The 22486-nt window shown below is 59.1% G+C and overlaps 1 protein-coding gene across 6 annotated transcripts in view; it reads left to right on the top strand.

The window, feature by feature from the left end:
- Positions 1–21745, top strand: part of MPRIP (myosin phosphatase Rho interacting protein) — a 110700-nt gene extending 88955 nt beyond the window's left edge. For 2 of the 6 annotated variants that reach the window (XM_064494805.1, XM_064494801.1), the window contains exons 16-24: positions 1916–5665; positions 8370–8517; positions 9154–9271; positions 10188–10347; positions 11241–11360; positions 12016–12102; positions 12686–12848; positions 13607–13692; positions 16806–21745. In XM_064494805.1, coding sequence (XP_064350875.1) covers positions 1916–5665; positions 8370–8517; positions 9154–9271; positions 10188–10347; positions 11241–11360; positions 12016–12102; positions 12686–12848; positions 13607–13692; positions 16806–16877 — 4704 coding nt within the window. In that variant the 3' untranslated portion in view covers positions 16878–21745. Of the gene's footprint in view, positions 1–1915; positions 5666–8369; positions 8518–9153; positions 9272–10187; positions 10348–11240; positions 11361–12015; positions 12103–12685; positions 12849–13606; positions 13693–14038; positions 14103–16805 lie in introns of all 6 variants that reach the window. The other 4 variants (XM_064494804.1, XM_064494802.1, XM_064494807.1 and 1 more) reach the window with 4 other exon arrangements.
- Positions 21746–22486: the final 741 nt, after the last annotated feature.

Genomic DNA, 22486 nt, shown 5'->3' with positions numbered 1-22486 from the left:
CAAGAGCCTGAGCCCTGCATCCTCACTGGAGGTCTCTGCCAGGGTGCTGGCCGCCAGGCAGACTCCCGGGGGCAGCCTGCCTGGATGGGGCAGCGGTCCAGGCCCCGTCTAGTCCTGGGGTGCACACGCCACACTCCCGCCTCTTCGGCGGATATGCTGCTGGGAGAGGTGGCTGTGGGGGAGCAAGCTGGGCGATGGAACCGAGGGCTTGGGCCTCAGCCCAAGCTGCAGACGCAATGCTCGAGTCAGGGCCCCATGCTGACCTGCAGGAGCCGGTACCCCTCCCCTGAGCACTAGTCTCCTTGCCCACGTAGACCGAGAGCCCGTGCCCGAGGGCCCTCCTGGCTTTCAGGGACCCGGAGTCTCTGGGCTGAGTTGCTGCGCCAACGCTTCAGACTGCAGTGCCCTGGCCTCCTTGGTCCGAGTCGACCCTCTGGGCGGAGTCCGCCTTCCTGCCTCCAGTGCCGTGTTTGTTGCACATTCCCCCGGACTCTCTCTCTCCCCCAGCCTTGGCCCTGCCCCAGGAGCTCCGTGTCCCCCGGACCTCCGCCCTAGCCCTTTAGCCGCAGCTGTTGCTGTGCCCAGGCCAGACTCTCAGGCACTGAGAACTGGTGGCGGGGCACCCCCCTTCCCTGCACCTCCCTCCAGGACTCTCTGAGTCATTTGTGCAGACCCTCCAGGTTTGGGAAGCATCTTTTAAATCTCTGGTTGGGCTGCCATCCTACATGCGTTGATTTCACACCAGGTGGTGAAGACCCTGGCCGCGGATTTTGCACATTGCTAACCTGAGCACCTCCCCGGGCCTAAGCTGGATAGGTGCACAAGCCTGCCCGAAGCCCACCAGTCGGCTGACACCTTAACACCTTTCCGCTGGGTCCAACATGGGTTCCTTTCGGTCTCTTTTTGTGCTTTGAAAATGATTGTAATCCAGAGTCTGAATGAGCAAGGGCCTTTAGGGTTAAGGGTCAGGAGGACCGGTGGCTGGGGACGGGTGTTGGGCTGACGGGGGGGGGGGGAGCTGGCCGTGTGGGCACGGAGCGCGAGGCGTCTCTGACTTACGGAACTGAGTGTCACATCTGTGGCTCCCCGCCAGCACACGTGGAGGGAGCCGCGTGCAGGCCAGTCCTTAGGCTGAGCTGTTCCCACTCCGTTCACGTTCCTGTTCTCTCCTGCGTCAGCTGGTTCTGTCTGTCCTGCACGCCTTTTAGTGTGGGGAATTCTGTTTCAGTTGTGTTGTTTTATTTTCTGCACGCTTCACTCTCTTATTTTGAGTTTCACAAAGGTTTGTTTTGTTAATTCTCATATTTTACTCCATGGTTTCCATTTTCCCCCTCATTTTGTCTTCTTGCAGGTAGAGATTAGTTCTTCCTGTTACTGTAGAGGACGGGCCCACTTCCCCCAGGAAAGTGTTCGGGTGTCACCTGGCTGACATGCACCAGCGGTGGCCTCCCTTCCTTCTCCCTGTCCTAGAAGGAAGTGGCATCCCACGCCGGTCCTGCGCTTGCGGGGTTCGTGGTCTTGAGCTGTGTGCCTTTTGTTTTGCAAAACAAACGCCGCGATGTGATGCACTGCCGCTCCCCGTCCGCCCTTCCTGCCGGCCTCTTGCCCCTCAGTCTTCGTCTTGTTTCTCAGTGTGCTCCATTATTCGGTTTTGTTTGGTTTATTTCTCCTAGAAGCTGTTTGGTTAGAGCTGTTTAGATGTTAATGTCCATGTTTTCTGTTTACCTGGAAGCAGCTACTTGCCGAAAAAATTAAGATGATTTGTTGTATTTTTTTAATGAAAACAAAAATTGTGCAAAGGATAAAAGACAGACCCACCAAGGAGCTTTTCTGTGGTTGACCCTGGCCAGAGGTGTGACACTCAGAACTGGGAGGCCGGAGTGTTACTAACCAGTGTTTAATCGGTTTTTTTAAGACTGAAGTGGCCACCTCCCCGTCCGGCGCCTGGCAGAGGCTCCACAGAGTCAACCAGGATCTCCACAGCGAGCTGGAGGCCCAGTGCCAGCGCCAGGAGCTGATCACGCAGCAGATCCAGGCCCTGAAGTGCAGCTATGGGGAGGCCAAGGACGCGGTCCGGCACCACGAGGCCGAGATCCGGAACCTCCAGGCGAGGCTTAGCAACACTGCGGCCGAGCTCACTGTCAAGGAGCAGGCGCTGGCCAAGCTCAAGGGCGAGCTGAAGCTGGAGAAGGACAGGGTGCGTGAGCAGCTGGAGGAGCGGCAGCACAGTGAGGCCGCGCTCGGCGCCCAGCTGCAGGCCAGCGAGCGGAAGCTGCAGCGTGCGGAGGCCCTGCTGCTGGAGAGGACACAGGAGCTGCGGGACCTGGAGAGGCAGCGGGCGCTGCAGCGGGACCGGCAGAAGGAGGTGCAGAGGCTGCAGGAGCGCATTGCCGACCTCAGCCAGCAGCTCGGCACCAGCGAGCAGGCCCAGAGGCTGATGGAGGAGCAGCTGCAGCGGAACTATGAGCTGCTGCTGGGGAGCTGTGCCGAGGAGAAGCGGGGGCTACTGCGAAGCCTGAAGGAGGCGGAGGACAGGGCCAGCGCCCTCGAGGACCGGCTCCAGGGCCACGAGCAGCAGCTGGAGGTCCTCCACCAGGAGAAGCTGAGCGCCAAGGCTGAGGGCAGTGAGGCGGTGCAGCGGCTGGAGGAGCAGCTGGAGGAGAAGGAGGCCAGCCTGCAGGAACTGGCCGCACGTGTCCAGGGCCTCCGGGACGAGCGGGACCTGGTCCGGCAGCGCTTCCAAGAGCTGATGGACCGTGTCACCCTGTCTGACGGGGACGTGGCTGCGCTTCGGGAGAGGCTGCGGGGGAGGGAGGCCGACTACCAGCGCTTGGAGCTGTCCTACAGGCGGGCGGCCGGCCAGCTGCAGGGCCTGCACGCTCGGCTGCAGGAGAAGGAGGAGGAGCTGAGGCACATAAAGGCCGCGCACGAGAAGGGGCTGCAGGAGAAGGAGGAGAGCCTGCAGGAGGCCTTGGGGAGCAGCTCAGAGGGAACGGAGATGAAGCTCCAGGGAAGGGAAGAGGTTTTCAGGAAATCGGCAAAGGCATCTCCAGAGGCGGCGGGTGAGCCGCGGAGTGCCGTCGGGGAAGCAGAGGCGGCCGGCATCTCGCTCTCACGCCCGCAGGCCCAGGCTGCCAGCGCCCCTCTGGGCTTCTCACACTCGAGGCTCGAGGAAGACCCAGGGGCTGCCCTGGGGGAGGATCAGGGGGACAGCAGCCCCCGGAGAGGAGAGGGCATGGAGCCCCCAAAGTTGGGAGCGCCTGATAGGGAGGGGACCCTGCAAAGCACCTCAAAGCCCAGCCAGGGTGCACCCGGCATTAAGAGGCAAAGAATCCGGTTCTCCACCATCCAGTGCCAAAAATACACCCACCCCGAGGGGTCCGAGAAGATCTGGACCAGCAGCACGTCGTCCGACACCAGTCAGGACCGGTCACCCTCGGAGGAAAGCATGTCATCAGAGGCCACCCCCGGCTCACTCCCTGCGACCAGCGACGCAGACACCTACCTGTCCATAATCCACTCCTTGGAGACCAAGCTCTACGTCACGGAGGAGAAGCTCAAGGATGTGACGGTGAGGCTGGAGAGCCAGCAGGGCCAGAGCCAGGAGGCCCTGCTCGCGCTGCACCAGCAGTGGGCCGGCACCGAGGCAGGGCTCCGCGAGCAGCTCCGCGCCAGCCTGCTTCAGGTCGGGGCGCTGGCCTCCCAGCTGGAGCAGGAGAGACAGGCCAGGGCCAGAGTGGTCGAAGACCACGTCGGGGAGCTTGGTGGCTTCCAGGTGAAAAACAGCCAGGCACTGGCTTGTCTGGAAAGCTGCCGGGAACGGCTGCGGTCTCTGCCGGGAGCCGTCCCGGAGGTGGAGGCCGGGGCAGCGGGGGCGGGGCCCGGGCCCCTGGCCAGCGTCGAGAGCTTGCTCGTCAGCGCCATCCAGGCCCTTGGGCACACACAGCGGGAGGAGGAGGGGCCCGCAGCCGCACCGCAGCCGCCCCGCCTGCCGGAGCTGAGCGAGCAGGAGCAGCTCAAGCTGCTTTCTGACCAGATGGCTCTGGAAGCCGCACTCATCGGCCAAATAGCGGAGTCCGTGAAGCGCACGACCTCGGATGTCGCGCACGTCCTCTCTGAGGTTTCTCAGTCGAGGAAGGTGCTGCTGGACTCTGAAAGTGGCGCAGGGTGGCCCAGGGCCCCGGCAGACGCCTGGGCCAAGAAGGTGCTGGTGGACGGAGAGTTCTGGAGCCAGGTGGAGTCCCTGCGCAAACACCTGGAGACGCCGGGTGGGGAGGCAGCCTGCACCTCCGGTGGCGGGCAGCAGAGCGCCCCGCCGGGCCTGGGACCCACCCTGGCCGATGCCACGTGGGTCAGGGCAGAGCTCAGCTTCGCCGTGCACTCGGTGAGGGAGGCCCTCCAACGCAGGTTGCAGAGCGTCCAGGAGACATTGCAGGGGACCCAGGCAGCCCTGCAGCAGCACAAGCGTCTGCTGGGGGACATCTTGGGAGCCTACCAAACCCCCGACTTCGAGAGAGTGATGCAGCAGGTCTCGGAAGCCCTCGAGCTTCCAGCAGGCGCTGGAGACGAGGTACAGGCATCCTGGGACTTGAGCCCAGCAGAAGTACTGAGCTGTCAGGACGCGGGGGGCTCCCAGGAGCTCTTCCCCTTGTCCAGCCAGAGCCCGGGGGCCCTCGTTGCTGTTCAGGAGGAGCTCGCCCTGCAGCTTAAAGACAAGGCCAGCCTCCTAGGGGAGATCTCTGCTGCCTTAACCTCGCTCCCTTCCCCGGAGCCACTGAGGGACTGTCAGCAGCTCCTCCAGGCATCCCGGAACCTCTCCCACGACGCCTGCTTGGGAGGCCTCAGTCAGTATTCATCCTTATTAGTTCAAGATGCGATTGTTCAGGCTCAGGTGTGCTATGCAGCCTGCAGGATCCGGCTGGAGTATGAAAAGGAGCTCCGGGGCTGCAGGGAGTCCTGGCCGGGTGGGGGGGCCTCCTGCCAGGAGCAAGAGCTGGCTGTCGGGGCCCTGAGGGAGGAGTATGAGGAGCTTCTCCGGAAGCAGAAGAGCGAGTACCTGGATGCGATTGCCATCATAGAAAGGGAGAACGCAGAGCTCAAGTCCAAGGTCACCCAGCTGGACCATCAGCAGAAGTGCCTGGAGGAAGTGGAGGGCAAGCACCTGTCTGCCCTGCAGAGGGGGCACGAGGGGGAGATGCAGTGTGTGCTGGAGGAGGCCGAGCACAGCAGTGTCCTGAGCCAGCTGCACGCCTCCGTCAGAGACAGGCAGGACCTTGAGAGGCACCACGTGGAGCAGATGCAGACGCTGGAGGACAGGTTCCAGCTCAAGATCAAAGAGCTGCAGACAATCCACCAGGAGGAGCTGAGGGCCCTTCAGGAGCACTACTCACAGACCCTGCAGTGCCTGCAAGAGACCCTCCACCACTACCAGGGACAGCCCCCTGCAGCCCCGCCGGCTCCCGGCCCCCTGAGCAGCCCCCACCAGGCCCCCTCCTGCAGCCGGCCCGCCGAGGGGGAGGCCGACTCCGTGATGGGACTGAGAGCACGCATCCAGGAGCTGGAGGCCCAGGTGGACGTCCTGCGGGAGGAGCTGGAGCACAGGGGTCTGGCGGGCAGCGCAGCCTTGCTGCAGGAGGAGCACCAGAGGGACTTTGAGAGCCTCAAGGTTTCGAAGCAAAGCGAGTGGTCAGGGTTGAGGGGCGGGGGGTGTCTGGTGCATCTGGCCCTCGGGCGGGGCTAAGAGATCGTTCTGGGCTCTGAGTCACTGAACAGGAGTTGACATTCTGTTCCTCCCTTGGCCTCTGGCTGGCTGCAGTGGGGTCTCTATGCGGGGCCTGTAGCCTCCCTACTCCGCGCCCCTTTCCAGGCCGTGCAGAGCTGGACCTCAGGAGGGGGCCCCTCCCTCTAATGTCCTAGGACAGCAGAGCTGGGTTCCCAGAGGACAGGAGTATTTGCAAGATAGTGTTGAGGATCACTCCTCCACCCCAGCTCTGGGGGACTGGCGTCGAGGGGGAGCTCCTCTGTGTGGCAGTGGCTTTTCTTCCGAGTGAGCACAGCCTCACTTTCTCGGGAGTTTGGAGACGTGACCTTTCCTGTTTCACATCCCCCTGCGTTATAGGCAGGGCCCCCGGGCCCTGGCTTGCACAGGTGACGTTCCCGGGCCTCATGCACCCTCCACCTCAAGTCAGGCCTCAGGCGTGCAGAGCCAGCGCTGGGTGCAGGGGGCCACTGTGCCTTTCCTGCCACCCCCGAGCTGCTGCTGCGGCCTGGGATGCCCCAGCGCAGGCCTGTGCTGGTCCCTGAGGCCACTTTCACTGCTCTTTTCCTGAGCCAGTCAAACCTTTTGAAAAGTGCCATGAATCACGAGGAAGCTTAAGGGCTGTTCCCAAAATGCAGCTCAGTGCCTCCGGCAGGCAGCACCTGAGCGTAGCCTTCAGAGCGCCAGCTGCCTTTGAGAGTAACTCCCAGCAACTTTCCACTTCCCAGCAGGTCTGCACAGGAGGCAGCTCTGTCAGGGCCCAGATGGGCAGCTCACACTGGGGGGTGGGTGGGGGGGGAACCCCCCTGTGCCAACGCAGCGCGCAGGCTGTGCCCCAGCGGCGATGCGGGTTGGGGGCTTGTATGCTGCCGGTTCTGTGCATCCTCCGTCTCAGGCCCGTGCTTGTTCTTGTCTCCCCCAAGACACACGCAAAAATCACAACCAGACAGCTCCCTTAGTGGGCCTATGTGACAGCTGTCACTTGTGCAGAGTTTTGCCCAGGTCAAGAGCACCAGGGTCTTGGCCAGAGGGCCCTCGGCTAATAGCTGCAGGCTGGGGCCTTCCCTTACGACTCTGGGCAGTGATCATGGAGGAACTTTTATTGGTCCCTGGGATTATTTAAGATTTGTTTATAGAGCAATTGTTTTTTTAAACACATACGCTCTCCAAGGAAGCAGCCAGTCTTTAAAGACACCTTAGAGTTTCTGTAGCAAGAATTTTGATCTTAATCTGTAAATAGTCTAAAGCGTTCAAATCAAACTAGGACTCTTAGGACCTCTTGGCTGTGTGTTAGCTAAGAAACCGTGTTGAAGCAAAGCGTGCAGGAGGCAGCTCCAGAGCCCACCCAGCTCTCCTGGCTGGAAGGGCGGTGGGGGGAGATGGCGAGCCTCCACACGGAGCCGCCAGGGGAAGGACAGCCGTTAAGACCTTGTCCCCAGTGCAGCAGGTCTGCGCAGGGTCCAGGCTCTGACCGTGAGTTTGACACACTGCCTGGAGAGTCTCAGAAAAGCCTCAAAGAGGCCTACACGTGGGGATTGGATTTCTTGGTATCCTTTCTTGAATTCACGTACAAGATGATGGACCAAACAGTATAGGAATTGGGGTGGGGAGGACGTACATTTGGAATTAAAACGGCCACATTCTTCCAGAGCTTAAAAGTCCCTGAAAGGCCTGACCCTGTTCTGAAACAGATCTTGCAAGGGTTTTAGGCAGGAAGTACGCCTCCATGCACAAAACAGCTGCACATGCCACGCCCCATGGCTGTGTGGCCAGCTCACCTGCCCCATTGATCAGACCGAGTCTGATGAGCCAGGCCTGGGCAGCCCAGTGGGACATGCGGGATGGTCGGATCCCTTAGGGCCTGCCTGTGTCCTCCCCCACACTCAAGTCTAGGTAGTAAGCAGTCTAGGTGGTAGCAGGCACAGACAGTTTGACCGGCCACTCTTCTGTTGTGTCAGTGCAGTTAGTGGAGGTGCTGATTTATCAGTGCCCCTCTTTGTGACTCCTTCCTTTTCCTTTTGAAGGAGTCACAGTGTCTAATTCCCTGTGGACACCAGTGAGGTGGCAGCTGGCCAGTGGCAGGGCCGCCCCGCCGAGCTCTCCCGGGGTGACCCATCATTCACAAGATGGCCTTGTCTCCCCGTGACTGACAGACTGTTGTCGGTGCCCCAGCTGTGATGGTGCTGAGAGTGTCTGGCTGTGTCATGCAGACCACCGCGGCCAGCCCCTGAACGCTCCCTCTGCCCCTCCTGCCGGTCCTGCCTGTCGGCAATTCCTTAAAGGCCCAGGATGGACTGCTTTAAATTCCACTGCAACCTCTTCCTACCCACAGTACCCACCCCTCCCACAGAGAGAAGGGATTCCGAACCACCACAGAAATCAGGCAGAATACATGGTGTAAATGCGCTGAGAATAAAATGCACGGGGCACCAGTGAGTCCCCAGACAGCCGTCAGCGGCCCCGCTGGCATGGTGCTCTGCTCTAGAGAGCGTGTTCTCTGTGCCAGGAGCCTGGAGGGGCAGGGCTGCAGTTTGTTTATTAAACAATTGATTACATTAAGCCCAACTCAGAGATGAGGAAAAATCGGTAAAGCCCCCTGTGCACCTTGCAGGCCACGTGTGAGCGAGGGTTTGCAGCCATGGAAGAAACACACCAGAAGAAGATTGAAGACCTTCAGAGGCAGCACCAGCGGGAACTGGAGAAACTGCGGGAAGAGAAGGACCGCCTCCTGGCCGAGGAGACCGCGGCCACCATCTCAGGTAGGCTCTGGGCCCGGCGGCAGGTGAACCACTCGACCCTTCCTGAGCTGAGTGTGCAGCTCCAATTGGGGAGCAGCCTCCGCACGGCCTCCTGTGAGGGGTTAGCCTGGTCGCCCAGGAGGGCTCTTGGACGGCCTCTTGGGAAAAGTGTGGTCTCAGGAGCCCTTCGAGAGCTGGCCACCCCAGAGCCAGCATAGCTCCCTGTGGCCACCTGCACACCCCGGTGCCTGTGCGGGGCTGTCCCCAGCCCTGTCAGCCTCTCCGTGGGCGTCTCTTGGACAGACGCCTGTCACCCATGCCCACAGCGCCCAGCATGGCAGGGCCCCCATGGCTTCTCCCTGGCGAGGAGCCTGCGTCCCTCCCTCGGGGCTGCTCCACAGTGGCTTGTGGGTTTAGTCCCAAGAAAGGAAAAAGGCCAACCTGAAAGCCTGCTTGTTTATTTATAAACTCATACTTGAATTTTATGGACTTTAATTTCATCAGTTTGGTTTTTTCACATCCAAAAAAAACACCTGCATCCCTTTTGCGGGGAGTGCCCTGGGAATCCTCCCGGCCTAAACAGTGATGGACTGCGCACTACCTTCCTGTCAGTCTTCCCCTCAAGCCCCGGTGCTGACAGCTGTGTCCCGTCCACAGCCATTGAAGCCATGAAGAATGCCCACCGAGAGGAGCTGGAGCGGGAGCTGGAGAAGAGCCAGCGGTCCCGGGTCAGCAGCGTCAGCTCGGACGTCGAGGCCCTGCGGCGGCAGTACCTGTGAGTTGGCGGCCCGCCACAGCGGGCCCGAGCACTGCACTCTCCTGCTCATGCAGGCAGGCAGAGGCCAACCACTAAAAGCCAGAGAATAAGAGGCAGCAAAGGAAATTTTATAAGTACTGTCCATTCTTGACTGATGTCAGCGGCCACCCCTGGAATGTCGCCATCAGCTGCTGCAGCTCATGAGGAGGGCACGGGCCTCGTGTGTGCGCTGTGGCTCCGGGCCATGCCTGGCGGTAGCGGCCGCAGTTGCTCCGTTTTTCAGAAAGCACGTGCACTGAGGGCCCTCGTGCAGCCAGGAGAGTGGAGAGCAGGTTCCAGCGTGGCCACCCTCGAGGTTTTCCCTCCATGGAATCTGCGCCACAGGGAGCCCTTGGACTGGCTGCTGCCAGGCCCTGCTGAGCCAGCATCTCTGGGGGTCCACAGCCTCGCAGAATCAGGGTCTCACGTTCCCAGCTCCTGTTTGGTGTGGTCAGGGCCCAGGAGGGCTGAAGGGGTGACAGGTGTGCAGGGCCTGGACGACTTGCCCTGAGGCACTCACTCTGGGTTCCCCGGTAGGAGTAACAGCCCTTCTCAAGGAGTCCAGGGTGGCCGAGAACAACGTAAGGTTTTGATTTTCCAAACAGGGGCAGAGTCTGGTACTGGGCTGTCAGACCCATAGGCCCCACACTTAGTGCCGAGGACAGACTGCAAGTCCAGCTTCTCCCTGAAACAGCACTTGCTTTGGCGCGTGTGTGCGTGAGGCCTCTCCTGACCCCAGGGGAAGGTTTTGTCTGTGGGACGATTAAACTTCTTGAGAGAGGCCCCTATTCAGCTGAGCATGCGCTCGCAAAGACAACAAACCTTAGGCTGCTGAGCCTCTTAGAGGCCTGGGCCCTGGGTGAGGGCAGGGGAGTGAGCGCTGCCCTCTCCCCAGGGAGGAGCTGCAGTCGGTGCAGCGCGAGCTAGAGGTCCTCTCCGAGCAGTACTCCCAGAAGTGCCTGGAGAATGCCCACCTGGCCCAGGCGCTGGAGGCCGAACGGCAGGCCTTGCGGCAGTGCCAGCGCGAGAACCAGGAGCTCAACGCTCACAATCAGGTGAGGCTGTGGCCGGGCCAGCTGGGGTGGAGCCAGGCCTCCTTCGAGGTCACCCCTGGAACCCGGGCTGCGGAGGGTCCCCTAGTCTGCAGGCATCTCCCCAGTGTCTGATGTCATCCCTTGTGACAGGGGCCGTTCCTACGTGAGCCAGCTGCTGCCCTTTGGGGGCACTTGGCTCCAGCCCTTCTGGAGACCCTGGGAGTCTTTCTCTTACATCGCATCTCTGAACTTCTCCTCCATTGCTGCTGGGTGGGGTCAGCCCATCTCCCGTCTCCAGGCTGGGACTGTGTTTAAACACTTCCCAGTCTAGAGCATACACTGCTCACATTAGTTTTTATCCGATTATTCTCTTAAAATTTACCTGCTCCTTAGAAAACTGGGGTAACATTTTAAATCCTGGCGAATGGAACAGCTAGAGGCAGGTTCAGTTTGAGAGAAGCTGCTCCTTGGGCACAAGATGGGACCACTGTCCACACAACCCACCCACTCATCCTCCCCGGGCCTCAAGGAGCCAGGCGTGTTGGCCTGGCCTGGCTGCAGGCCTCTGGGCTCACAGCTGCCCGTGTGGGGGCCTCCAGCAGGACTGGCTCCCCTTGGTCACTGCAGTGGCCTGAGTTGACCACTGTCAGTTGGAAAGAAGGTCCAAGAAGTGAGTGGTGATTGTGGCAGGAGGGCCCTGTCCTGCTCAAAGTGGACAGACCAACCGTTATGGTCAAAGAAAGTATTAAGGATCGTGGAAGCCCACATATACAAGTCTGTAAAAACTTGGAGCCTATGTAAATGGCTTTTGCAAAGACGCACAGCCTGGCATTTAAATCCAAGCTGCCACTGTGCTTCCTGTGCTGGTGCACAACCCCGGCCCCATCCCTGTTTGGTTATGTTGCTGCCCCCAGGAGCTGAACAACCGTCTGGCTGCAGAGATCTCACGGTTACGGACGCTGCTGACTGGGGACGCCGGTAGCGAGGCCGCTGGCTCGCCTCTCACGCAGGGCAAGGACGCCTACGAGTTAGAGGTACCACTCAGACCGCACGTGGGGACAGCACTGCAGGGACAAGACTCGGCCAGTGGGAGGGGAGGAACGGAAAAGTCCAGATCACACCAGGACAGCGGTGTGGGGCCCTTTAACCCCGTTCTTACTCACCTGCCTTTCTTCCACTTCTCCCCGCCGACAAACTGACTGCCTGAGATGAAACATTCAGGAACTATCCAAACACTGCAGCTGCTCGCAATCCCGTGGTGCCCTGTTAACTTAGGATCTGGGAGGTCTGTTTTAAGTCAGGATGGTTGGTTTTTCTGTGTCCATAAAGTGTTCTTTTATAAAAGCACTTAGATTTCTCCCCATTTAGTTAAAATTCCGTCATGAAAATACCGCATCCCACCTAAATGATGTGGGAGAGGCTGAGCTGAGGCCTCAGCAAGACACCTCCAGCCTGAGGAGGCGGGGTCTCGGGTCCAGGAGGGCTCGCAGCGGTTTCTCTCCTGTCCTCTTTGTGCGGGGTCTGCACTGTGGGCGGCGGCGGCGGTCGGGTGGCCGGCCCTCCTGGCTGTGTGCTGGTGAGGCTGGGAAGGAAGCTACCAGCTCGCTGGCGTGGAGGGGAGCTCTCTGTGTGCCTGTCTTTGCCTCCCAGCTCTGGAAGTCCCTCTGTTCCTGGCTTCTCTCATTCTAGGTATTACTGCGGGTCAAGGAGTCAGAAATACAGTACCTGAAACAGGAGATCAGCTCCCTCAAGGATGAGCTGCAGACGGCGTTGCGGGTAACGGCACAGCCCCGTAGGGGGCTGGAGGGTGGGTCCCGGCGTCCCTGTTAGCGCGGGCTGGCGGGCTTTCCCCAAGAAGGTGGTTTCAAAACCGAGTTCTAAGAGGACGCCAGCCTGCAGGCAGGTGCAGTGAGAATGAGGAGCCCACTGCCTCGCGGCCCGTGTGCCAAGGTGGGGCGGTGACACCCAAGAAGGCTGTCCGGGAAGTACATTCCGTCAGGCCTGCCAGTCTCCTGCAAGCGCTCTTACAGTCAGGGAGAAGTCCCAGGAGGCCGTTCGGTGCCTTAGGGAGACCCAGAACAGAGAGAGGTCTTCCCAGCTGAAGCCACAGAGAGGTGCTTGGGGGTCAGGACAGCCGCAGCCTGGCCGGCAGCCGGGGCCCTGCTGTGCCTGGTTCAGACGGAGACTCTCAGCTTTGCCTGTTTTACTTCGGGTCCGGTTTCACCTCTGGAAGCTCAGGGCCGACCTGCCTTCTCTGCTCTAAGGCGGTCCCAGTCTTCCCGCAGCAGCGCCCCGGCTCCAGGAAGTGGGCCACAAGGCCAGGCTGGAACCGCGCTTTGCTCTGTCCTTGTTCCCCAAGGACAAGAAGTACGCCAGCGACAAGTATAAAGACATCTACACGGAGCTGAGCATTGTGAGGGCGAAGGCCGACTGTGACATCAGCAGGCTGAAGGAGCAGCTGAAAGCAGCCACAGAAGCGCTAGGGGACCGGTCCCCGGAGAGCACCCCCGTGTCGGGATACGGTGCGTCCACAGGCCTGCACCCATCCGGTCAGAGGGCTGCGGGCAGTCGGGCCAAGCAGAGGGATCCTTCTGTGTGTCCACACCCACTACCTTGTGGGACGACCAAGGGCGGCTTGGGGCCCCTCCCCCTGCTCCTTCCAGACCTGAGGCGGGTCAGGCCCTGATGCCTGGGGAGGCCACACCATGGTGTGTCCATGGTGACACCAGGCATGTTTCCCGAGTTCTTGAAGAACTCACTCATTTTCTGGCAGCAGCTCTCACTGGTTGCTTGATCCTGGGGTTTTACCATCAAATCTGCAAAAGGCCGTGGGAGCAGGGAAGTGGGGCCGCTGCCACTGAAAAGATGTTACAGGTATCCACAGACCCCAGCTTCTCTCTCTCCACTGGCAAGGATCCCTGGTCATGGCAGTCCTGATGGACGGAGGGGAGAAAGAAAGGGTGGCGTGTTAGGTCTCCCCAGAAGCTGCTGGGTGACGAGCAGCAAGAGTCAGAATCAGAGCAGACTCAATGTCAGGTTAACTGAACGGTAACAGGGCTGCTTCCAAGGAGAAGCCTGGGGGTCAGGGGGAGGCATCTTTTCTGTGACCTGCTGGTTCCCTCTGAACGGACGGTGTGCAGAACCCGCACCCAGTGACATTCTGTGCCTCGCACAGGACACAGGGAGGGTCGTCTGGTCTGTGGCATCGTCACACACAGAAAAAATACCAATCTCTTCCGCGGGGCACATAGAACAGCACTGGGTCTGCTTGTTCCCTCAGATATAATGAAATCTAAAAGCAACCCTGATTTCTTGAAGAAAGACAGATCCTGTGTCAGCCGGCAACTCAGAAGCATCAGGTCCAAGGTGAGTCTGGGGTCCCTGCATGTGTGGAGCCCACCATGGGCTGCAGTGGGGAGACCCAGGGTTCCAGAACTGGCCCTCTGCGCTTACGCTGCCGGGCTGGCTCCAGTGGCATCAGGTTGAGTGTGTCCTTGGCGCCGCACTGGGATCGTCTCCTGGCGGCAGTGGGGGCTGGCGCCCTGCTGTCTGTGCCGCTTCTCATGCACCCCTCCCCCAACCACATGTCCTCTCCACAGCGTGTGACCCCGCGTGCCCTCCGAGGGAAGGATGGGCGGAGGGCGGGGTGGCCAGCATGTTGCACTTAGCATTTATGTGTGTGTGTCTTCTTTTCTGCCCTTTCCTCCGACAGTCCGTTATTGAGCAGGTCTCATGGGATAACTGAAACGCCCGCTGCCAGGTCCCCTGTCGTGTAGGTAAACCACCTCTCACCACCCACCCGCCCGCCCACCGCCCTCAAGGGGGCAGCCACCTGCATGTACAGCGCACACCTCCTAGCAAGCTCCCTGTTATGTGGTTACTTCATGCCTCCTGCTCCAGCCGGCACATCACAGTCCAAGTGAAGTTCCTTAACCCGTTCTGGGGAGTGAGCTGCACTGTAACCTCTTAACAGACTTGACCCCTTGCAGGGGGGAGCGCCCCTCCCAGCTTGGTGGGCTGCCCACGGAGCCGGCATCAGGGGGAGCGTGGCCTGTGAGCAGCTCTCAGCCCGTCACCTGCATGGCGAATGGTGCGCTCACGCTCTCAGGGACACCGTTGCCCTCCATCGAGGGGTGGACTTGACAGAGCCCCCCCCACCACTGAAGGAACCCCCTCCACCCCACCCCCAGTTAACAGGCCAAGGAGGGTGAGCCCAGGGACTCAGGGAGCTCACCCTTGTGGACAGGGCTTGGGGGCCAGGCTCAGCAGAGCCCAGTGCCTGCGAGTGACAGGGCTGAGCCCTCACCAGCCCCGGGGACACCGGGGCCGCTGAAGGCAGTGCCACTGACGGGGCAGAGACCCAAGTGCTGGCTGCATGACACCAGCCTGTGTGAAGGTGGACCGGGACGCTCTGGGTGCCCCAGTCACTGCCTCGAGTGTGTGCACAGCTTGGCCCACATGGTCTCGCTAACTCGCCAGAGAGCAGGCGGAGCAGCGGGAGGGGCACCGGGGGCAGGCTGTGCGCACCCACAGAAGGGCTTGCTTTAGGGATGGCCTAGAAAACCCAGATAGTTTTAACTTGGACAGCTTGATTGCCCTATTTTCTTACTTTGCCGAGTCACTTATCACCAAACATGGTTCAGGCTTGCTGAAAACTTAGTTTGGGTTTTTTCTTTAAGCATGAAAAATGTTCTGTTTAGCAAAGTGAAAACCTGTTCTCTGGCTTACAGTTTTCTTGCTGAAGAGTTCCTTCCTGTTTGGGGCTGAACTGCAGCTGCTGTAAGCGCCCTGTGAGGGCCTTGGGCTGCTGTCGGCGCCCGCAGAGGGGAGACACCAGCGCTTCTGCTGGGGCCTCGCAGGGAAGCCTTGCTCCAGCCCGCCCGCCCTGGGGACAGCTGTGTAGGGGAATCAGAGGAAAGGCCTTTGGACTCTGGACAAAGGGCCAGAAAGTCAGGGAGAGGACTTTTGCAGTGAGGGGGGTTGGGAAGGCCTTTTACGTCGCCGGGAAATGGACAGTGAAAGCGTCAGGCACCCCGAAGACGTCCGCCAGGGGCTCTCGGCGAGGCCCAGGAGCAGGGCTTCACAAAGCAGCGTTTGAGCCTGCGTTTGGCTTAGCAAGCTTCCAGTGTAAGGAGGGTCTCGGCTGTGAGCCCTGCTGGCCTGGGGAGAAAGGTGGGGCCCGGACGGTCATCGCCAGGGCCACGGCCACAGTGCTGGCCGGGCCTGTAGCATGCTGTCAGTAAGCGCTCGCTAGGGGTCTTTGCCACCCTTTTTCCTGGTCGTATTTGGAAACCCCCTCCTCTCCCTCATGGGGAGGCGGGAATGAAGCTGCTCAGAAACAGCCTTCCGTGCTTTTTGATACGGGATCGGATGTGTGTGGTTTCTGTCTTCCGTGTGTGTCGTGTCTGGTGGGCCGCCACCCTCACAAGGCGGAGGGCTCAGCCCCACCAGGTCAGCCTGAAAGCAGTGTGGCTCCCGGGAGCCCTGCTCTGGGCGTGGGTCAGGGTGTGGGGTGTGCAGCCCAGGGCTGCCTGAGCACAGCTGGGACTCGTCAAGGGTGCAGGATGGTGCCGGTGGGAGGACCTCTGTCCCTTGGGTCTCAGGGTGGCGCTTTGGGTTTGCTGCCATCATGAGGGGAAGACTGCGGCTAGAGCAGAGTGGTGTGACAAGTGGCAGGGCCTCCAGGCCACAGCCGCACATGGGCCCACCCCCTGTGCTTAATGAAAGTTCGGGGTCTGACTGGGACATAGATTTGTCCCCATCCTCCAACCCACTCAGTGGCGACTCTCGTTAAGAAAACACAGGCAGAGCTGTTCCAGGTGAGGCTAGGGGCACCGGGGGATGCGGGTGCCGCAGACGTCCGCACGGAAGGAAGCCTGAGCCGCTCTGGGCCCTGCGTTCGTCTAGCTGTACTGCGCTTCTTAGCTGGGAGTGGTGGGGCCCCTGGGGCCGTGCACCGAGCTGATGCCCCTTTTCTCAGCCAGAGGTGACATCAAAACAGCCCGCAGGAGTGCAGCAGAAAGTGCTGTGTCCCTGTCAGGGAGGTGCCGTTCACCTCAGGACACCCAGACTTCAGCTTGGCTGGGCCCCACGCAGACAGGGGCTGGTTTCCATGGGTGTCCCCAGACTGCAGCTGCCGTGCACCCAGCAGAGTTTCCAACCAGGATACAGCCAGGCCAGGAGGGAGACCAGTCCCGTCCGCCACATCCTGGGAGCTGGGGCCTCCCGGAACCAGAGGACAAGGACACGGGGCGGTTTTCTTGTCCCAGGCAGGGTCTTCTCTCCTGGCTGAATCGGCCTGATCCCTGCTTGTCTAGAGAGCCCTGCGTTCAGAGCTCAGCTTCTCACACACGTCCTATTTCCCATCCGGATGACATGGCCACCTCTCAGGGCGCCCCTCTCAGCGTGCCCCGCTGACTCCCCAGTAGCGCCCTTGTCCACCGGGGCTGCGGGCTAATGCCTGTCTGTTTCCCCACCAGAGTCTGAAAGAAGGCCTGACGGTGCAAGATCGTCTGAAGCTCTTTGAGTCCAGGGACTTGGAGCAAGACTAGCCATTCCACTCGACCTGACCCACCCTGGCCGGCGGCAGCACCCGGCCGCTGCCCGCCTGCACCGTCTCGCTCACTGTCGTCCTCGTGGTGGTCGTTGTCCTCGTGAACCATGGGTCCGGGTGCAGAGAGAGACTGGCTGGGCTGTCCGCCGCTACCCGCGCTCCGTCAGCGCCCTCCCCGCCGCCGCCCTCACTGTCAGTATTAAGGCCCAGCAGCCTGTCGATAAGCTAGCTCTGTCTCGCCGGGTGCACGTGGGGCCGGGCCCGGCAGGTCACGTGGGGCAAGGACAAGCCGCCGGGTCCGGCACTGAGAGCTCACTAGGCCGCAGGGGCAGGAGGGAGCTGGCCGAGAGCCATGGCTCATGGCCTGGACTTACCACCTTTGGGCTCGGGAGGACAGCATTTTGTATTTGTTCCACTAACGCAGCTTAGAACCACACCCCAGATAATCGTGGTAAACCCGTCACAACCTGAAAAATGTTGAAAGCAGCCATTCCTACTTTTGTTCGTTTTTTATTAAATCTTGCACAAAACCCAGCCCCTCGCGTGCCTTCCTACACTGGCTTCGGTCTCGGTCACCTGTGACCCGGTCTCGGCGCAGCTGGAGACTGTGGACCTGCAGCCAGGCTTTCGGGCTGTGATCACAGGTGGCGGTGAGTCCCCCAGAGTCATCCAAGGGGAAGACTGTCTGTCTCCTCAGTTTTCTGAAAAGAGGTCTCCATTTGTTTCCGAGAAGGTTGACAGGAAACCCCACGTTAGGTCAAGAAGGTTGGAGGATGTCGAGAAGCAGACGAAAACTGGCCAGTGACTCGTCCTCCCAGACTCCGTCCACCTGTGCTCTGGAGGCTCTTGCAGCGCTTAGAGCCGGGGCTAGGCCTGTCGGCTTGCTTTCTTAATGGTCCAAGTAACACCTTTTTAACTGCCCCTAACACCCCAAAGTGCTTCTTGAGAAGCTCTCTTAAACTGGGGTTTCAGTTATAACCCCACGAAAACTGCTAGTCTGGGGGGGGGGTTGTCTAAACACACGGGCCAAGCGGGGCCTGATCTACAGCTTTGAAGCCAGGGGGACGCTCGGAGGAAGTCACTCTGGCCTCGCCTGCTGATCAGCTCCTTGGTTTTTGCTGGGAGCCTTCACTCTGGGTGAATGAATGCCTGAGTTAGCACGAGGGTCTTGGTGCGTGGATGCTTTGAGGGTGAACATGCAGAAATCATTTGCTCAGTTTCTAGATTAAGTTAAGGAACAGGGTCGTTTGGGGAAAGTCCTGGAGGGCAAGACAGAGGCCCTGCATGTGTTAAGACCCCTCCTACCGCCTTCCTCTGGGGAAGCCTGCGTCTCCGCTCGCACTGAGCGTTCCAGTCCATGAGCTTTTAAGGGTCTTAAACCACAGCCGTGGCTCCTCTGCGGCTCTTCCATGTTTTCAGAAGGAAGAGGCTGTTGGCGCTGCCTCTCGGCTCTCGTCAGACACGCCCGCGCCTGCGCTGGAGACTGGCATCGTTCCGGTTGAGGGAGGACTGTGGCCTTTGGTGTCTTGCTCAGAACGGGAGTTCCCCTGGGGTCAGCGCAGCCCCCAGGATGGTCGGGGGCAGAGGGGGGCTCACGCCTTTGGAGCACGCGCCCCGTCACCAGGTTTCTGTTGTGGCTGCCTCTGGGGGCCCTCCCAGAAGGGCAGGGTCTGCGTGCCCCAGGGAGGGCTGTGTTCATGTGGTCAGCTCTTCCCAGTGGTAAATGTCTGCTATGGCCCTTGTGACCTGCTGGCACCTGCAGGTGAGTCATGCCACACATGCCCATGGGAAAACTGAACAGTGTGACGTCATTTGACAGCTTTGTGAGCACCTGCGTGGTTCACTGTGCACGTGGCCACCGGCGCCGGGCAGGTGTGAAGCCGGCACTTGGGCAGTGCCAGCTGCGGGGTGACGTGCAGAGAGGTGGCAGACGGGACTTGGCTGCTGGAGGTCGATGCTTGTGCTCAGAGGCAGCAGGATGAGTGAAACTTTGTGGGTGAAGCGGGGGCTGTGCTGGGGGACCAGGTGGTCTGTCAGGGCCCACAGCTCCCTGTCTCGAGTCCAGCTGTTGCAATGGAGACTGCGGGCAGACCTGCCTCCAGCCAGTTCAGTGGCATCTGTCACTCGTGGTGTCGGGACCCAAGCACTGGCTCCCTGACCCCGTAGCTAGGCATGAGGCCTCACACCGCCAGGCTTGGGAAGAAGGGAATTGAGGTTTTTAAAGAAGCAGAACTGTGACCCTCAGGGTCTGCCCGAAAGGGGCTCTGATGAGGCTAGGGGACACAGTGGATGGTGTAAGGTGTCTTTACAGGGGCCCACTGAACGCATTTGTGCTGTCAGAGGGAGGTGAGTCCCCTTCTGGCCTGCTGCCTGCAGGGCCCTGTCCAGGCCGGCTTCTAGGCTTGTCCACCTGCCGCACCCTGCGGGGCCCCCCAGCTCTGGCCAGTGGAACCCTGTGGGCAGGCGCCCCCACCTAAGCTCCCGCTGGCCACATCCGCACAGGGCGGTCCCTCCTCCCCAGCGCCATGGGGGGGTGGTCTTCACGGCTCACCGCGCCCCAGATTTCTCCCTGCTGCTCACGCATGAGGTCTGAGCCCTTAGCTGGGGCTCAGAGCTGTTCTCAGAGTGAAAAGAATGCCACTCCCTGAACATGAGTTGGCTCTTTATTGTCCTGAGGAAGCTTGGGAGTTAACTTTCCTTTGTAGACGCAACTTCAAAAAGCAAAAAACAGGACGCTAGCCCTTTATCACCTAGAAAGGGGAGAAAATTTAAGTACTGCCAAATACAAAGGACAGGGAACTGTGTCGTATTATACTTAAAAGGAATTAAGTACTAAAGTTTGGCAGGCTGATTGGAAGCCTCAGCCACTCAGGACATCTTGCGCCAAGGAGCCCTGGACAGCGGAGCTGGGACCTGCTTCATACGCGGATTCCAGCTGCTGCCCTCGGGTTTCTCCACCCATGGAGACTGATGAGCGCTTCTCTGCCCTACAGGAAGGGACTTGGCAGACTGCTGCCGGAAACTGGCTTAAGGCATTTATTTGCGCACCAGTTCCCCACCTGTCCCACCTTTCTTCTCTCTGCACCCTCCCTGAGAGGGGACCACTGGGCAGCTCAGCAAACACTGAGACTCAGAAAACAGGGAAGCCGGCATCCACCCCACCGACCAGCCATCCCCGGCAGGTGAAGGCGTGAGCGCAGGCGCCAGACCCTGGCGTCCAGGAAAGGTCTCTTCACTCGCCAGAGGTCAGGTCAAAGGTTAAGTCCTTCCCCTCTCCCATCGCCCAGTGCAGGGTGCCTGGGATGCCCACTCGCTCTCAGGAGGCACAGCCATACCGCTGAGCAGTTTTGTACCTTTTTACACATGTACACTTTTGGCAAAGCCATACTTTCCAGAGCTGAAAACTCAAATGAGACTCAGCTTGAAGTGAGGGCTCACGAAACCCTTTGCTCGGGGTTCGCTGCTGGGAAGACAGGATGGAGCCTGTGTGGAGTCCCGGCCCCACTCTGTTCCTTGGAGAACAGTTTCTCTGTGCATGAAACCAGCTGCTGCAGCTCCGGTCTCTTCCCTCCCGCGCCCTCCGACCCCTCAGCACCACAGTCCGCCGCGTGGCACTCAGAGTGGGTGGCCCAAGTGTCCCTTGGAAGTTACTGCAGGGATTCTGTGACAGTTTGTATGGTTGTGTTTCTTCTTAATCTTACAAAAGCCTCTCTTTTTAAGACAGAACAGCTTTGGGTACAACACTGAGCGCCACCCACTGTTACGAGGAAATGTTCTTAATGCCTGCTGTATCTTATTTTAAAGTTTTGGTCATTGAACAGGTGGTTTTGTTTTTCCCCGAAAGAACTTAGTGGTGCTTGTGCCTCATTCCTGGTAGAGCCTTGCAGAGTCTGGAGGAGAGTCAGGAGAAGGTGGGAGTGACACCTGCCCAGACCCTTGGCTCAGTACTTAAGACGCACAGGGAGACAGGGCATCGGGTCTAAATCACTCACTGGTGAGCACTTGCCGGTGGGGCTGTTTTGTGTGACGGCACGGAGGTCACAGAACTTGTAAGGCTGTGATTCTACGATGTGTCTGTCAGCCTGCTCAGACACTGGAGCCCTGAGCAGCCCGTCCTGTGGGTGACCGGGGAGGGAGGTCCAGCCTCACCGGCCCTGACTTCACACCGAGCAGCCGTCGGACATGCGTCTCCACGCCGCCCCCCCGAACCCCCACACAGTAGTTGTCACTTACTTGTTTCGTTTTGTAGAAAGCTCTGAACAGTCTACAAAGGGCACTAAATTCTTTACCGTGTTATGTTCATATCACAAAAGCAAATAAAATGGATTTTAGGATTTACCTTTAGTATTAACTTATCTCCTGACTTACTGTTAGGATTCAAAACCAGTTAAGTGATGCGAGTTAACTCCTGTGGTTTTCCTAAGTGATGTTTGTAAAATGTGAAGTCTCTAAGTGGCTCCTGCACAGTCACACTCCTTCGTGGATCTTCTCACAAGTGTACTCCTCTGTCAGGACAAAAGCTGACCACGCCCAGCTGCTGAGGGGCGCAGGGTGGTGCACAGGCAGCTGTCTGTCACCAGCTGGCGCTGCCGCCGCTGCCTGGGGGCGAGGCCACAGCGAGGCCCCAAGAAGAGCCTGGGCAGCGGCTGCTCTGGACAGTTCACGACTTCCGTGGTTTAGTTTGAAGCATTTTTTTCCAACAAAGCTTCTGATCGACTGTCTGCTACAAGTGAAGTGTTACTTCGTCAAATATTTATTCCCTGTGTGACGCGCGGGATTCCCACGGGTGTAGCTCACTGTTTCCGTTTTGTAAATACTACCTAACTTCGCATAAGCAGCATCATAATAAACTATTTTTGCACCACACTCTACTCGCTGTGAATGAGGTTCTGTTTAATGGAAAGACATGCAAAATAAGCATTTAGGTCAAAAGTCAGAAAACTGGTCGGGATCCTAGAGATTTATACTTGGGTTTTTGTTTGTTTTTACTTTTCTAATCTGCTTTTTAAGTTTTGGATTTGTCGTCAGCATTTTAAAATCAGGAGATTTCACATGTTCACACAACAGAATAGACAAACTTCTACATCCAGAGTCTAACCAAGGGACACTGGCTCAGTTACAGAGACGTTCAGAGGCCAAGGTGACAGTAAGAAACACCCAGGAGAAGAGGGTCATAATGCTCACAGACCTACCCCTCTGTTAACACACTTACAGTAGTTCTGCTGTTTGTTAAAAAGACAATTCATCTTTCATCACGACCCGGTGCGCACACGCTCCAGCCGCAACCCAGGCTCTCCCAGAGCAGCGCACGCTCACTGGGACACACTCTGATGTCTCCATTCGTTGTTCTAAAGTTCTGGTTGTGACCCACTGAGTAAGTGTAAAATGATAAACTGCATTTTTTTTTTTCAATGTTGTCACAACCTTTGGAATAAAATACCGTGAGAATGACTGGGAGTCCAAACTTTTTCGATAAACACAAAGAAGTTAAGGTCTGACTGACTCTACCTGTTGGAAATCAGTGTGTGGAATCTAAAAGCAAACGCAGTGAACACACTCATCGGTGTGAGACTGAAAGCTCCCCCCCGCCCCCAAGATCAGGAGCAC

The sequence above is a fragment of the Camelus dromedarius genome, chromosome 16 (assembly GCF_036321535.1).
Source record: "Camelus dromedarius isolate mCamDro1 chromosome 16, mCamDro1.pat, whole genome shotgun sequence".
Classification (NCBI taxonomy): Eukaryota; Metazoa; Chordata; class Mammalia; order Artiodactyla; family Camelidae; genus Camelus; species Camelus dromedarius.
Note: the sequence above shows the minus strand (reverse complement) of the source record. Positions and strands in the feature narration are given on the sequence as shown.